This window comes from Sciurus carolinensis, chromosome 6 (assembly GCF_902686445.1).
Source record: "Sciurus carolinensis chromosome 6, mSciCar1.2, whole genome shotgun sequence".
NCBI classification, from domain to species: domain Eukaryota; kingdom Metazoa; phylum Chordata; class Mammalia; order Rodentia; family Sciuridae; genus Sciurus; species Sciurus carolinensis.
This window is the reverse complement of record NC_062218.1, coordinates 95,713,578-95,727,416: the sequence shown is the minus strand read 5'-3', so window position 1 is coordinate 95,727,416 and position 13,839 is coordinate 95,713,578. Positions and strand designations below refer to the sequence as shown.

The following is a 13,839-nucleotide window of genomic DNA, read 5'->3' as shown; positions in this document are numbered from 1 at the left end:
AAACTTAAAAATCCAACTGGTTTCAACTAGTTCTTAGTCTTTCATTCTGTTCTATCCTTAGACATTTCTCTTTTTATTCCTGCTCCTTTGTGTCTCAAAGGAGCTGTCTCAGTTAAGTATTGCTGTTTTACAAATCATTCTCAAACTTGGTGGTTTAAGCAACAATAACCCTATCTATATGTGTGTGCTATACACACACACATATGTATATATGTATACATATACATATTTACATATATATAGTATAATATATTTATGTATAGTCTAATTCTGTTGATTGAAAGGCAGTTCTTCCGCTGGTCTTGCTCAGGGTCTCATGAGGCTGTGGTTGAGTGTGGCAGAGGCTGTGTTGTCTAGCAGCCCTTTCTGTCTCATGTTGGGATCTTGGCAGAATGGTTGGGGACCCGAGACCTCTCTATGTGGTCTCTCCACATGGCTGGACTGGACTTTTTTAGATGGTGTCTGGGAGGAAGCAGAAACAACTAGTCCTTTTAAGGTCTAGTCCTGAAACTGGCAGAGTATCTCTCACACCTCATTCTATTGATAATATCAGTCACAGGATCTGTGTGAATTCAAGGACAGAGGACACATACCCTGCCTCTTTGTATAAGGGGTAGGAAGTGGTGAGACTTTTCCTCCATACTTAGTTACCACAGGGGCTCATAGCTTTGCGATGGCCGTTTTGTTAGAAGTGATTGGTTTTTGTGGTCCTTTCTGGGAACATGATGACATTTGCCTTAATCTGCTTTCATCTTTCCCCTGTCTTGCTGTTTCCATAAGCTCTAGACTTGTTCAGATGTCTAAGGAAGGTCAGAAGCACTGACTAGGAGAGGGATAAGATAGTTCTTTATGTTTGGATTAGTAACTTTACTGTAAAATTCACTCAGAAGAACCAAATGAACCTTTCTGAAACTTTTCATTTGTCTTAATCCTGGGTTTTCTCCTTTGCTCTTCTCATTTTGTCTTTAGGTCACGTTCACGCTGTAATACAAGCAGTGGTAGTGAATCAGAAAATTCTAATAGAGAACACCGGAAAAAGAGAAACAGGTAATGTCTAAACAACCTAACTAACTGGAACTCCAAAATCAGAAGCCGCTACTGGTACTAGAATATGTGTGTCCCACTTATTTATGAACCTGGTGTTCTTATCTGTATTACCAGAAATACGATTCAGTAGTTTAGGAACCTCAGCTCTTTCAACTGAGTATTTGATCCTTAAAATAAGATGATTAAACTGTTTGACAGTGAGGTCCCTTTTGGTTTTTATTTTTTAAAAAGATGATTCCATATTTAGGTACAATGTGTAGTGAATTTGCCTAAGGCTGGTAGCAAAGTTTACCATTTGTAGAGATTTCTCCTTGTAGTGTATTTAATATAGCATTACTGTATTTTACCCAACCTCAGGATTCCATAGTTTCAACTTTATGTAGATCTATATAATAGTACATGTTTATACTCATTAATTCTGTCTCTGTCTCTCTGTCTCTCTCTCACTCCCTCACTCTGTGTTGGTATTGGGGATAGAACCAAGGGCCTTGTGCATGCTAGGCGAATGCTCTATCACTGAGCTACATCCCCAGTCCTTGTGTTTACATTCATGTCAGGCATACACAGGGGGATAAATGCTGTCAGTTCACATTTCTAAGACTCGATTTTAAGAGGTCATTAATATACTACTTGACTTGTAATGAGTATTAGTATTGGCTTAATGCATTCATCTCTTCTTCCTAGTTCCAGAATATATATTTGCAAACAAGTATTCATGGTGTTAATGAAAAGAGCACCAGGTTGGGAGGCAGAAGTTGGTTACCAGTCATACCAGTTTCAAGCCCAGTGTTGTTATCAGGATTGAGCAGGGAGATTGCTACTGACCAGAGATGTAGCTGTACATTCCACAATGTAAAGGACAGCTTCCCACAACAAAGAAGTATCTAGTACTAAAATAAATCAGTAGTGCCACTGTAGAGAAACCTGTTTTTACCTAGTTTGAAACTCTGGCCTGGTTCCTTTGCTTTACTAGGTTGTTTTTTTTTCTCTTGGACTAGATAATTTCCAAGGTTCTTCTTTAGTACTTAGAGCTCTTGTGCCTGGCACAAACTGAATCTGCCCTAACTACAAAGGCTGTATCATACTAGCCCAGACAGCATTGTGAGAGTGGACCACTTTCTTAGGAGAACTTTCTGTGTGGAGCCTTCTTAGGGACTGGAGTTTTGCCAGATAGATGTGAGATCGCAGTGTGTTGCAACACCTTTCTCAAGGAAACGATCTGTTTCTTTATCTGTAGAAACCCAATGCTGGAGGTGGCTTTACGTCAGGTACATTCTTCCTGCTCTAAAAATCAGTATTTCTGTACACACAACAGAAAACAAAATGAACTACTCCCACCACTACTTTTTCCTACTTAAAACTTGTACTTATTGATCAAGACAGAATTTTAACATATCCTTGTTTTGCTTAGGATATTCCAAATTGTGCTCATAGTTCTCCATTTTCAGCTGCTCAAAAGAGTCTATTTAAAAACAGTATCTTTAGGGCCAAATGTGCTCATAGCGACATTTACTGTTAAAAATTAAACACTATTGAAAGGTTGCCACCAAATCCTTAAATTACTTACTGATCTGGCTCCACTGGCATTAGTGTCCCTCCTAGGTGTTTCTTCTTTGGGGAGTTTTCCCTCTCTCTCTTGTGGACAGTTTTTTAGATTGGTTTTCTTGGAGCTAGGTAGGAAGTACATTTTAGAATGGAAGTAGTTCTGAATGTTTAAATGTCAAAGTGCTTTGTAAAACTGTCATGAGAAATAGCTTTCAAAGTATACCTCACACATTTTAAGCGAAGGATCCAGAAGGGTTCACAGGCATTTATTCTACCTGGAGAAATAGTGCCCTAGGGTTGTGTAAGTTTCTGTGTCGGTAGAAGATCTAGAGTCTAGCTCTCAGGAACATGAAAAAAATGGGTAAAGAAAGTATGTCTTTCAGTTCTGATCTCCACCCTTGTAAATTCTGAAGCAGCAGGTATCAGTGTGCCAGGAGGGAAGGAGCAAAGTCATTACACTGTCTCCAGGTGCCATTTACCCACTATGCTGTTCTACGGCCAGTCCCTCCCTCCCATTATGAGCCTTTTATATTTTGCCAGAATGCACTCATTCTTCATCATGATTCATGGATCTGAACATGTAAACTCTAGCCTTGCTACTGTCCCAGATACGTCTTTTTGTTTGTGATGAAGGGTTGTTTCCTGATGTCTGACTTCCTACTTGTGCAAAAGACTTCTTTGGGGGAGAGGATGAATCTCTTCAACCTCATCTGCCTTTCCTTTTCCTGGCTGCTGGTGGTACCTAGCACATCTTCAGCACCATCATTTGTGCTTTAAGGAAGGACTTGGGGGACCCTAGGATGGGGTACAGCAAGTCTCTAGATTCAGCTCTGCTTACATCCTCCTCCTCACCCTCATCAGCCTGCTCCTGAAGCCAGCTTTCTTGTCCTCACTTGGGAGGTTGTAGCCTGGGGAGAAGGACAGCTACTGGACTAATCTAACTTTTCAAAAACTCTTTTGAAGCCTGTGATGTGTCCAGTAGAACTAGAAAGTCAGTTTTACTTTTGGAGGTTGTGTGTGATCTTTGGGATGTTGTTCCTTTTGTCTCTACTTGCTGGATTTTTTTTTTTTTGAAAGATGAAGTCTTTCCTGTTCTGCTTGAGTATACTCTGTGGGAATGTTTTTCTCAACAAAGCAACCCATTAGGGCTTAACCTGCTTTACCATTTCCATGTGTAAATTTAAACATCTTTCTTTTTGTATGAAGAGAAACAAAATTAATAAAATAATGTTTACAAATTAACTTCATCCAAAGCAGGCTTTTAACACCATTAAAAGAAAAAAGTAAAAATCCACACCCACAATGGAGCATTAATACTAGAAGCAAAGAGTGCTGTTTTGAGTTTTAATTTTAGAAAAATGTAATTGTAAATAAGCCCTGCCGCCCCCACTACCACTTTTGGGTCCAGAACTAATGAAGCCAGGTGTGTGACGATTCTCCTAGTTGTGCATTCACTGTCAGGTTTCATTCCCTGGTGCTTCCTACAGCACTGGTGGGTCACTCTCTTCTCTTTGGGTTGTCGTTTATGTCTTCCCTTACCCTGTTCCATTTCAGTTACTCTTCTTTTACTATATTCATTATCCTCGTGGGCATCCTGCTGTCATCTAGGTTTTGATGTTTGAGAAGATGATTTTTCACTTCCTCTTCATAAGCAGCTAGGTGTTGGAGCAGAATTTCTTGCCACAACTTCTAACATGACAGTCGCTATTTCCACTAGTTTCTCTACTTGTATCCTCCTCATCTCCCCCTCTCTGCTCTCTGCTTCCTATTTCACTCTTTGTATCTTGTTATTTTCCTTCTTCTTCTTTCCTATTCTTTCTTCTGTTTTCTGCTTATGAGTCAGTGGTTTGTCAGAGTATAACCCAAGGGTTTGGCTCAGGGTCTTGGTTCTGCCATATGCTGATAATTGTCTTTGAGTAACTATTTTAACCAATTCATATTTGAGCTTTTGTGTCCTTAAAGTATGTGTTTGGTGGGAGGAAGGGGGCATAACAATTTACCTGGTTTTTAAAAAAAATTTTTTTAGTTGTTGATGGATCTTTATTTTACTTATTTATATATAGTGCTGAGAATTGAACCCAATGCCTCACACATGCTAGGCAAGCACTCTACTACTGAGCCCCAGCCCCAATTTACCTGTTTTGATGAATGAGTTACTGTAAAGATCAAATGAAATCCATGAGATAGGGTGCTGTATGGTATAGAACCACAGAGTGCTGTACCAATTCCAGAACCCCACTGCCTCTTTTCCACCTTCCTGTCCTTCTCCTCTTTCCCAAACTTTCCTTTTGTTTGGTCCTGTTTTCCATTCTCTCACCTTTCCTAACTTTATATATTTCATTACTTTTAGATCAGGTCTCTTAACCTATGATTTATGGGTAAGTTTTAGGGGTTTCATAACCCCATGGAATTGCATGTACAATTGTGTGTGCTTAAGATGCACAGCCTTCTGGAGATAGGATCTGTCGCTTTTATCCAATTCTTAAGAGATATATATGTGATACCTCCCCCCCAAAAGTTATGAAGTTTTCACTGTGATCTAAATTGTGAAGAGTAGATTGGTATTGGGAAGCAAAATTGATATTTAAACTTACTAATATGATTAAAATATAAAATGTTTAAACTTTGTTTAGAGATTACTTACTTTGCTGTACTGATTTGTGAAATAATCAATTTGATTAAACTCATCAAACTGAGCACCTACCAACTACAGGTACTATGAAGTTAATGATCCACATGAATAGTATAGTGTGGTAATTTTTGTTATTTAGAGCTTTGAATCCTGTCCCTGAGATGAGAAGGATCTTCATAGGTCTCAGCCCTTGGGGACCATGTCCTAGACTACTCAAAGCTTATGCAGAAGGAAGACCCAGGAAGTAGATTTATCAGAGGGAAATGTTTTCACCAATCAGCTTTCCCTGAAAATACCTTGAACTTAACAAAATATTCTTCACATTTGAAGATAGTAGTCTGGAAAATATCCCTTCGTACTCATGATGGAAATCCGCAATCCTTTGGGCATCACCGGAGAGACTGTTTGCATTATGCAGTCATTCGTTAGCTTTGATGTATTGCTAGGCTCTTAGAGTTTTAAACGGGAGATTTGAAGAGATGGGTGACACAGAAAAGTAGTCTGATGTTTTTAGCATAAGTGAAAAAGTGGAAGTAACTCTGGAGCTTGGTGAGGATTAAAAGAGTAAGAGAAATGAGAGAAGCTCAGGGCAAGAGCAGGACTAGAGGAAATTGGCAACAGAAGACCATCTGAACCTTTCCCTAATTTTATTCAGGGATGTTTGTGTCATAAACATGAGTCACGTATATGAGGCTATGTGTGTGCACAAATTAGGGACCCTGTGTTGAGATCTTGACCCTGCTTTGAAGAGTTCTGAGGCTCTGAGGAGGTTACTTTACCTGTGAATTTTCATTCCTCACATGCAAATTGGAATAATGCCTACCCTGCCTACCTCACAGGAGGTTTGTGAAGATCCAGGAGGTAATGGATATACCGTGCAAAGTAGAAAATGCCCTGCACAGGTAGTTGCTATTAAATTAATGGGAACATTCAGCACTGCTCTGTGTTATCTGAAGTCCCTGCAGTATCTGTAAATTGATGCTCAGCTCCCTTGAATAAAAAAGAAGTCAGTGTTTTGAACCTGAATTCTTTCTGGCATGAATGTTGTTGAGTTTATTCCTGCTTTCAGATGTCTTTTAGAATCTATTAGTCTATTAGATGTCTATTAATATCTGAATGGTGGATTAAGAAATTTTATTTTAAAGCTGTTCCTTTAGGCCTTCTGTATTATTTTTCTGACAAAACAAAACAAGAAACCCGTATTATCTGTGGCAGAAAGTCCATACTTTAACTAATGAGTAGGGCAAATCCAGAAGCTTATGATTATGTGAGAGTGGTTAAAAAAGAAAAAAACTTTATTAGTATTTGTACCCTAGGAATAAATGGTTTTGTAAGTTAGCAAACTTAAGCAAGTGGACTTTCTTCCACGTAACCTGAAAACAAGAACCTGTTTCCTTGTAAGCATTCCATACTGTCCTGCCTCTCATTTATGTAAAGATAAAAATTGTTTATAGTGAACATTGTGGTTCTGGAGAGTATAGTTCATACAAAGCCAGTGGAAACTGACGCAGGTCACCATGCCACAGAAGCAAGGGCTTCTGATTTCTGCTTTAACTGGACCAAGATTTAAACCTTATAACTTGGCTGATATAGGTCTTCCAGAACATAATCCAAGTTGACAGAAATGACTATAGAAATGCATGGCCACAGCAATGGAGGAATGCTGTTGGATTACTGAATGAGGGCAAAACAGGATAAAAAATACTGAAAATAGGAGAGTTTGAAAGGGAAATTGCACCATAGGTAGCCAGAGCACAAGGAATAAATGGAAGAGGCTGAAGCACCTTTAAGAGCAAATAAGAATAATTCATTGGTGCTGGTGGAAGGTGGGAAAAGCAAATGGATTTATTTGCTTGCTGGTCTCAAGGGAGGATGTTGACAGATGCCTGGAACCAACTTAAATTTCCCTAGGGAAGAGAAACTACTAAAAAAAAAAAAATGAAGATTGCTTTAGAGCAGGTAATCCAAAAATGAGTGCAGTAGATGAGAACACAAGTTCATGATCAGTTGGGACCTGCTTATTTAATGTTAACAATGGAGTAACCCCATGGAGCTTTTGTCTGGAGCATTGTGCTATAGTTGAAAAGTAGAAATTTGCTTCATTGTGTCTGATTGGCCTGAAAATAAAATACAAATAGAGAAATATTGAATCTTAAAATTAGAAAAGATCTTTGTAATAATTTTGTATATGAAGAGACTGAGAACCTACCAAAGAAGACAAGTGATTTGCCCAAAGTCTCAGAGCCAGGTTGACAGGTAGAAATAGATAAAATCCAAGAGCAAAATGAGTGGCTCACATTAGCTTGAAGGTTCCTTATACATTGAACTCCAAAATATTCTCAGGCTCAACATTAAACATGGCCATTATTTCAGTGAATTAGAAGTAAATTAAGAACTGGTATAAAGGAAGATCATATTAGGAACAAAACTGATAAAGGAAGAGGAAAAAATAAAACCCAGGGAGATTGTAAGAGACTTTATTTGGTAATATGAAAAATTTTGCAGAGGAGTCAGAGCTATAATTGGAAAGATAGGGAAGAAGAGACTAGGAATAGTTATTATCTTCATTATTGTTATGAAGTGATTATATGACATTTCATCTTCAAAACCTTTGCACACTTTAATCAAGTGTCAAATGCAGTTAAGATCGATGTTGCCTATATACTCTCGGAAAATACAACATAAATGTTTGGTGAGAAATGGAGGAAATACAGCAGAACTCTCCGATTCAGAAACATTGCTGGAAGTAGCTCTGTTTGGAAACAACCCTCAGCTTAGACATAAATTTTAAAAAGCCTTGTTATGATGTACTTCCTATTCTTGCTATTCACTCTCTATAATTGTAGATGGGGAAATAGACAAATTATATAAGTATAGACTTATTTTTGGATTAGAGGGTACAGAAAAGAAACATTTATTTTATTTTTGTGACTTCTTGTTGCAATATTTGAAATAGATCTGTAATATAAATGACAATGAACTCTTTACCCCCTTGATCATTTCATAACTATGATGTAAGAACACATTTTGATTTTTTAAAAGGGTCTATGTCAATATAAGGTTTGCAGTGTTTATATGCTTCATAATGTTTAAATCTCTATATCAAAATTATAGTACAGCAGGAAGGGAGCAAAAAAAAATAAATAAAAGAAAAGAAAAGAAAAGAAAATACTTGTGCACCCACACCTAAGAATAAATGAGACTTAAAAGTAAGAATTATTATAGGAGACATGTCTTTTTCATTTAAAAATTTCTTTATTACTCATGCATAAACAAAATAGATAGCTTCTGTCTTGTAAGTACTGTGTACTACAATAGTCTTGCTTTTAAGGGCTAAGATTTTTTTTCTTTCCAAGTAGCACCTGTGTTTTCTGTGGTAGTTCAGCAATGGAAGAAATGACACTTTCATTCTTGTAATGAGGCACCATTAACCAGAGGCTTTTTGTAAGGGTGTAATTTCAAACTTCATTACAGACTGAGGCCGCTGTACCACCATTACTCAGGAAAATGTGCTTCTGTTGTGACTCTTCAATGGGCCTTACATTTTTAATGCATCTCGTTAGAATATTTATGAAACAGCATCACCAATAGAGGGCATCTATCTTTAAAGCATGTGGGTCACAAGGATATTAATGGACAGAGAGTCACTGCCCTCACTTGAGACTTTTCAGTTAGAAAAATAGAAGTTAAAGACACAAACTACAATCTGAAATTCATTCTGATTTAGACCTTATTATATCAAGGTAAAGGAAGTATGTATGTGTGTGTCTCTGGAGTTTTAATTTTTTTATCATCAATGTCCAAATATGAAGGTCACCTGCTAAATTCACAACGGATGAGAGTGAGCTCACAGTAATTGTGCTTCTCTTAAAAGTCTGTACTCCGGAGACAGTATGGGCCTAAGTCAGGCCTCAGTCTTGCTTAGTAAGTTTAACCTCTCAAGAATATTTAAAGATCCTGACTTCATGATAAAAACATTTCAAATTATAAAATTTAATCCTGCCATTGCACTGTGTAGCAGTTTCTTTCAGAATGGAAACTACTGTTTAAAAGACTCTAGGGATAGGAGTGAGAGACTTGGGTTTATGTCTAATCCTCCACCAAGCATTCGAGGTGTGGGTTCCTGTGGGAGGGGATGTTCCAGATTACCAACTTGACACCTTCCCTTCCCTCTTCCTGACCCTGATCCCTCAGCCCTGGGAGTGTCCATGGCTGCTCCTACCAGCTGGCCTGTCAGGAACTCTCATGTGATACATGGAAGGCTTGTAAGTGTAGGTGCTGGCCATGAGGATGTGTGTATGTGTACAGGTGCACAAGTACCTGTATGGCCTTCTCAAGTGGGAATGTTTGTTTCAAAGCGTGATTAATGATTATGACCGCAGGCAGTGTACATTCTCATGTTTTTCTTCAGATATTGCTGATGCTAAGGTCCATAGCAGTATGTGTTCAATTTTAATTTCCTCTGTACCTGCCATGAGAAGAAGGGACTGTGTTCTTAAATCTGTGAAAAATACCATGACTGTGTTCTGTTAATCTTCAAATAATAGCCTATTAGCAATGAAAACTTTGGTGAGGAAGTGTACACACTTCAAAGTCTTGGATAATTTTTTACTTAATTCAGTTCCCCTTTAATCTAGCTTCTTCTTCGTAAGGTGCTGTTCTTTTCAACTCAAATTTGCTGTATGTGATCTCCATTAAAATTCTATGCAGAATGAATATTTGCCACCATTTGCTGATTAACATTTAGAAGCAAAGGCAGTTATGCAGCCCATAGTCTATACTAAGTGCCTGAACAGAGGAGCCAAAAGACATCTGTTCAGACAGAAAGAAGTCAATTGCCTCACTTCCTGCCTTTGTCTTGTGCAGTTGGGCTTACACAGTTTCAGTACCAGGTTGGAGTCCTGACAGTTCCCAGCTGCTCTCCACACTGGGGAGATACTCATTCAGGGCAGCTTGTTGCTGAGCTTACATAAATTAAAAAGTTAAATGTTCACATAACAGGTGTTTGATTTTTGCCAGGAACATCATAGCTTCACAGCATCATTGCCATGCATTCCAGACAGCATTCTCACGTTAATGTAAGCACTTGCTTCAATTAAATACTTGCTTCTCCTCCCTCCTCTACACCTCACCTCATTATTAGAAAAACTTGATACATCAGACATCCAAAGCTTCTACAGACTGAGAGCGGTCCATGGATAGGGTTAGGTTCAGACAGTGCCTTAAAATTCAGAATTGGTTGTCAATACTTGAACACTGGAAAAGTTCACTTTAGAAATCTAGTTTTGTGGATTGTCTGTTTTAAAAACACAGGATTTGCTAACACTGTTCTGTGGTCTCACCTGGCCCCGGCCTTTGCTCCACAGCACCTCTCCCTGTTTTGCTTTCCCTCATTTACATTCTCTGCCTGGTCCCTGACCACATAAGGTATGCAGCTGTCATTGTCTCTTCCACAAGCGAGCAGCCACATCAGAGTGGTGGTATATGTGTGTTCAGCTGCTAGTACCTTCTTTCAGCCACCACGTTTAACTTTACACTTCTAGTTTTCTAGCTTAAAAAGGGGAATTTTGTCTGCCACCTGTTGTCCACGATAACCTAGATGATTACTGTGATTTTTCAAAATAAATTATTCCTTGTTATTTTAAGTAGCACATTTAAAAAATGATGTGCGTGTGGTTACGCCCACCTGTAATCCCAGCAACTTGGGAGGCTGAGGCAGAAGGATTGAAAGTTTGAGGCCAGTCTCAGGAACTTAGCAAGGCCTCAGCAACTGAGCGAGATCCTGTCTCAAAATAAAAAAAGAAAAATAAAAAAGCCAGGGCTATGGCTCAGTGGTTAGGTATCCCTAGGTTCAATAGTGGTACCAAAAAAAAAAAAAAAGATTGTTTCATTCTTTAACATTGGTACTACATACTACACTATTCTTTCTCTAGTCAGAATTTAAATATGTTTTGAATGAGTTTTTATTTGATACATCTTTTCTTAGAAAATTTAAAATCAAAATAGTCTGGAAAAAATTAACATTTATATGTTTATGTTTGCATGTATATATTTGTACATATATACACACACTAATCTACTTTAGAATATGTTAATAATTTCTTAGCTTTCAGTGGTTATAAAAAAATTGCTGCTGTTTAAGTGAAAAACAAGTTTAGGATGAACTGAGAAACAAGGCACCATGTGTGGGTGTTAACTTTAGATGAATGATTTTTCTTTTCAGAATACGGCAGGAGAACGATATGGTTGATTCAGCGCCTCAGTGGGAAGCTGTGTTAAGGAGACAAAAGGAAAAAAACCAAGCAGACCCCAACAACAGGCGATCCAGACACAGATCTCGCTCGTATGTTGGCTCTTTTTTACACCTTGAGCTTGAAATAGCAGGCAGATGCCTGGGTGTTTTAATGTGGTGTAGTTCAGCCATAATTACCCCATTGCTTATTTGTCAGATTTACTCTCTTACATTTGTGACTTTCATAAAATCTATTTGAAGCTGTAGAAGATGGAACACGGCCAAAACAAAATGTTATAGAAACAAGGCTATCAAAACCATATTTCTGTTTTGTTTGTGTTGTTTTTAAACAAATGCATACACCCAGCTGGATAAATAGGAATAATCTCCTTTGTTCTGAAGCCTGGCCTTGGTGAAGTACCTGCTGCTTCTCTCAATTTGAGTCTGCAGAATTCTCTGAAGTCTTGCTCCAGACTGAACCAGATGTGAATGTCTTCCCATCAAATTACCATTTGTGAGCAGTAGTCAGCAATTCATTACACTCCAGTGTTGGGGTTTGTGCACTCCTGTTGCTAGGCAATGCCATGTGTGAGCACAATTACCCCTTAGTGGTGAGATTGCCAGTCCCTCAAATTAATTTTCTTCAAGCTGATGAAGTTTGTGTGTGTGTGTATGTTAATCTACACATCAAGATTTATACCGTCCATTCCCACTATACTTCCCAAAGCATATCTTTTTCAAGTGAGCTGGGGCTGTGAATCCCTTTTGGTCCTGGGTGGTTTGTATGGTGTCACCTACTTATGGGAGGAAGGATTCATGTCTGAGGTAGGGCAATGGAAGGATGTTGAGAAGTTTGATACAGAAAAAAATCTGGGTAGGTATGTAGGGAGCTCCGAGGGAGCCAGGTAGGAGAGTGCCTGAGGAAAGCTGTGAGTGCCAGGTTTGCAGGCCAGGAGAGGACACAAAGGGACCGTATGATGTGGGACTCTCAGGGACACTTCTAGTTTAGTCATCTTAGATGCTGATGTTTTAATTAGAACCTGACCCAGAGTGTTTTTTTTTTTTTTTTCAAAGTTGGTAGTACATCATAATCAGAGATTCTGTTCTTTTGTAATGGAAAATCTTTTAGGTTTAGTAATCACTGAGCATTATACACCATTATATATATATTTATTACTTCATGGTTTTGTTTGGAAACCTAATTAATTGTTATTCAATTCAAAGAAGAGGTCCCTTTGTCTTTTTTTTTAACCATTATTATTTATTTGTAGGATTCTTTATGTATTCTGGATTTAAGTCCTTTTTCAGGACTTAAATTGTATTGTATTGGACTTTATTGTATTGTATTGGACTTTAATTGTATTGTGAATACCTTTACCTAGGCTGCCATTTGCCTTATCATGATCTGAACATTCTTTTTGATGAGCAGACATTTTAAATGTTGATGAAGACCAGTATATCATTTGGTTGTGATGTTTATAATTAAAATTTTTTTTTGCCTACCCCAAGATTACAAAAATACTTTCATATCTTTTTCTATTAGCTTTATGAATTTTGTTTTTTTATTTAGGTCTGTGATCCATCCAGGATTAATTGTTGCATATGTATTAAGTAGAGATTGAGGTGAATATCCAGTTATTTCAGTACCATTTGTTGCAAACACTGTTGTCATTGAAATGCTTTAGAGTTTGTGTCAAAAATAAATTACTGTCGATATGTATGTCAATTTTATTTTATTGATCTATTTGTTTGTTGTAAATGACCATCTTCTCTTGGTTATTATCACTTTATAGTAAACTTGAATAAGCAATGTAACTTCTCCAACTTTGTTCTTATTTTTTCAAGATTGTTTTAGCTATGTTTTACCTTTGCTATGTATGTAAATTTTTGAGTCAGATTGTCATTTTTTTACTAACCCCCCCAAAGGCTGTAGGCTTTAAATTAGGATTATATTGAATATATGGATCAATTTTGACAAAATTAGTATCTTCCCCATCCTCTTATCTGTCTTTAACTTCTTTCAGTAACATTTTACAATTTTAATATATTATATATAGCAATATTTTGTTAAATTTAATTATAAATGTTTAATATTTTTCATGGTATTGACTTCCATTCTTAAATGTTTTAATTATTTGCCTGTCTATTGAAAAATATGATTTAAAAAATACATATAGTATCTTGTTACCTTATAGCTTTGTTAAATTCTCTTATTAGTTCTAGAAGCTTGCCCCTTTTGGGGCAATTTCTTATAAATTTCTACAGTCAGAATCTTACTGTTTATACCAGCAGTTTTCCTTTATTTCTAATCCTTTTGCCTTATGTTTTGATTTCTTCCCTTATTGTGCTGGCCAGCTCCTCCAGTACAGGGTTGAATGACATG

The 13,839-nt window shown here is 37.5% G+C and overlaps 1 protein-coding gene across 4 annotated transcripts in view; it reads left to right on the top strand.

Annotated features, from left to right (window-relative positions):
• Window positions 1-13,839, top strand: part of Epb41l4a (erythrocyte membrane protein band 4.1 like 4A) — a 237,217-nt gene that overhangs the window by 208,693 nt on the left and 14,685 nt on the right. For all 4 annotated transcript variants that reach the window (XM_047555669.1, XM_047555671.1, XM_047555670.1 and 1 more), the window contains 2 exons: window positions 970-1,047; window positions 11,448-11,567. In XM_047555669.1, the coding sequence (XP_047411625.1) occupies window positions 970-1,047; window positions 11,448-11,567 (198 nt within the window). The remainder of the gene's footprint in view (window positions 1-969; window positions 1,048-11,447; window positions 11,568-13,839) is intronic.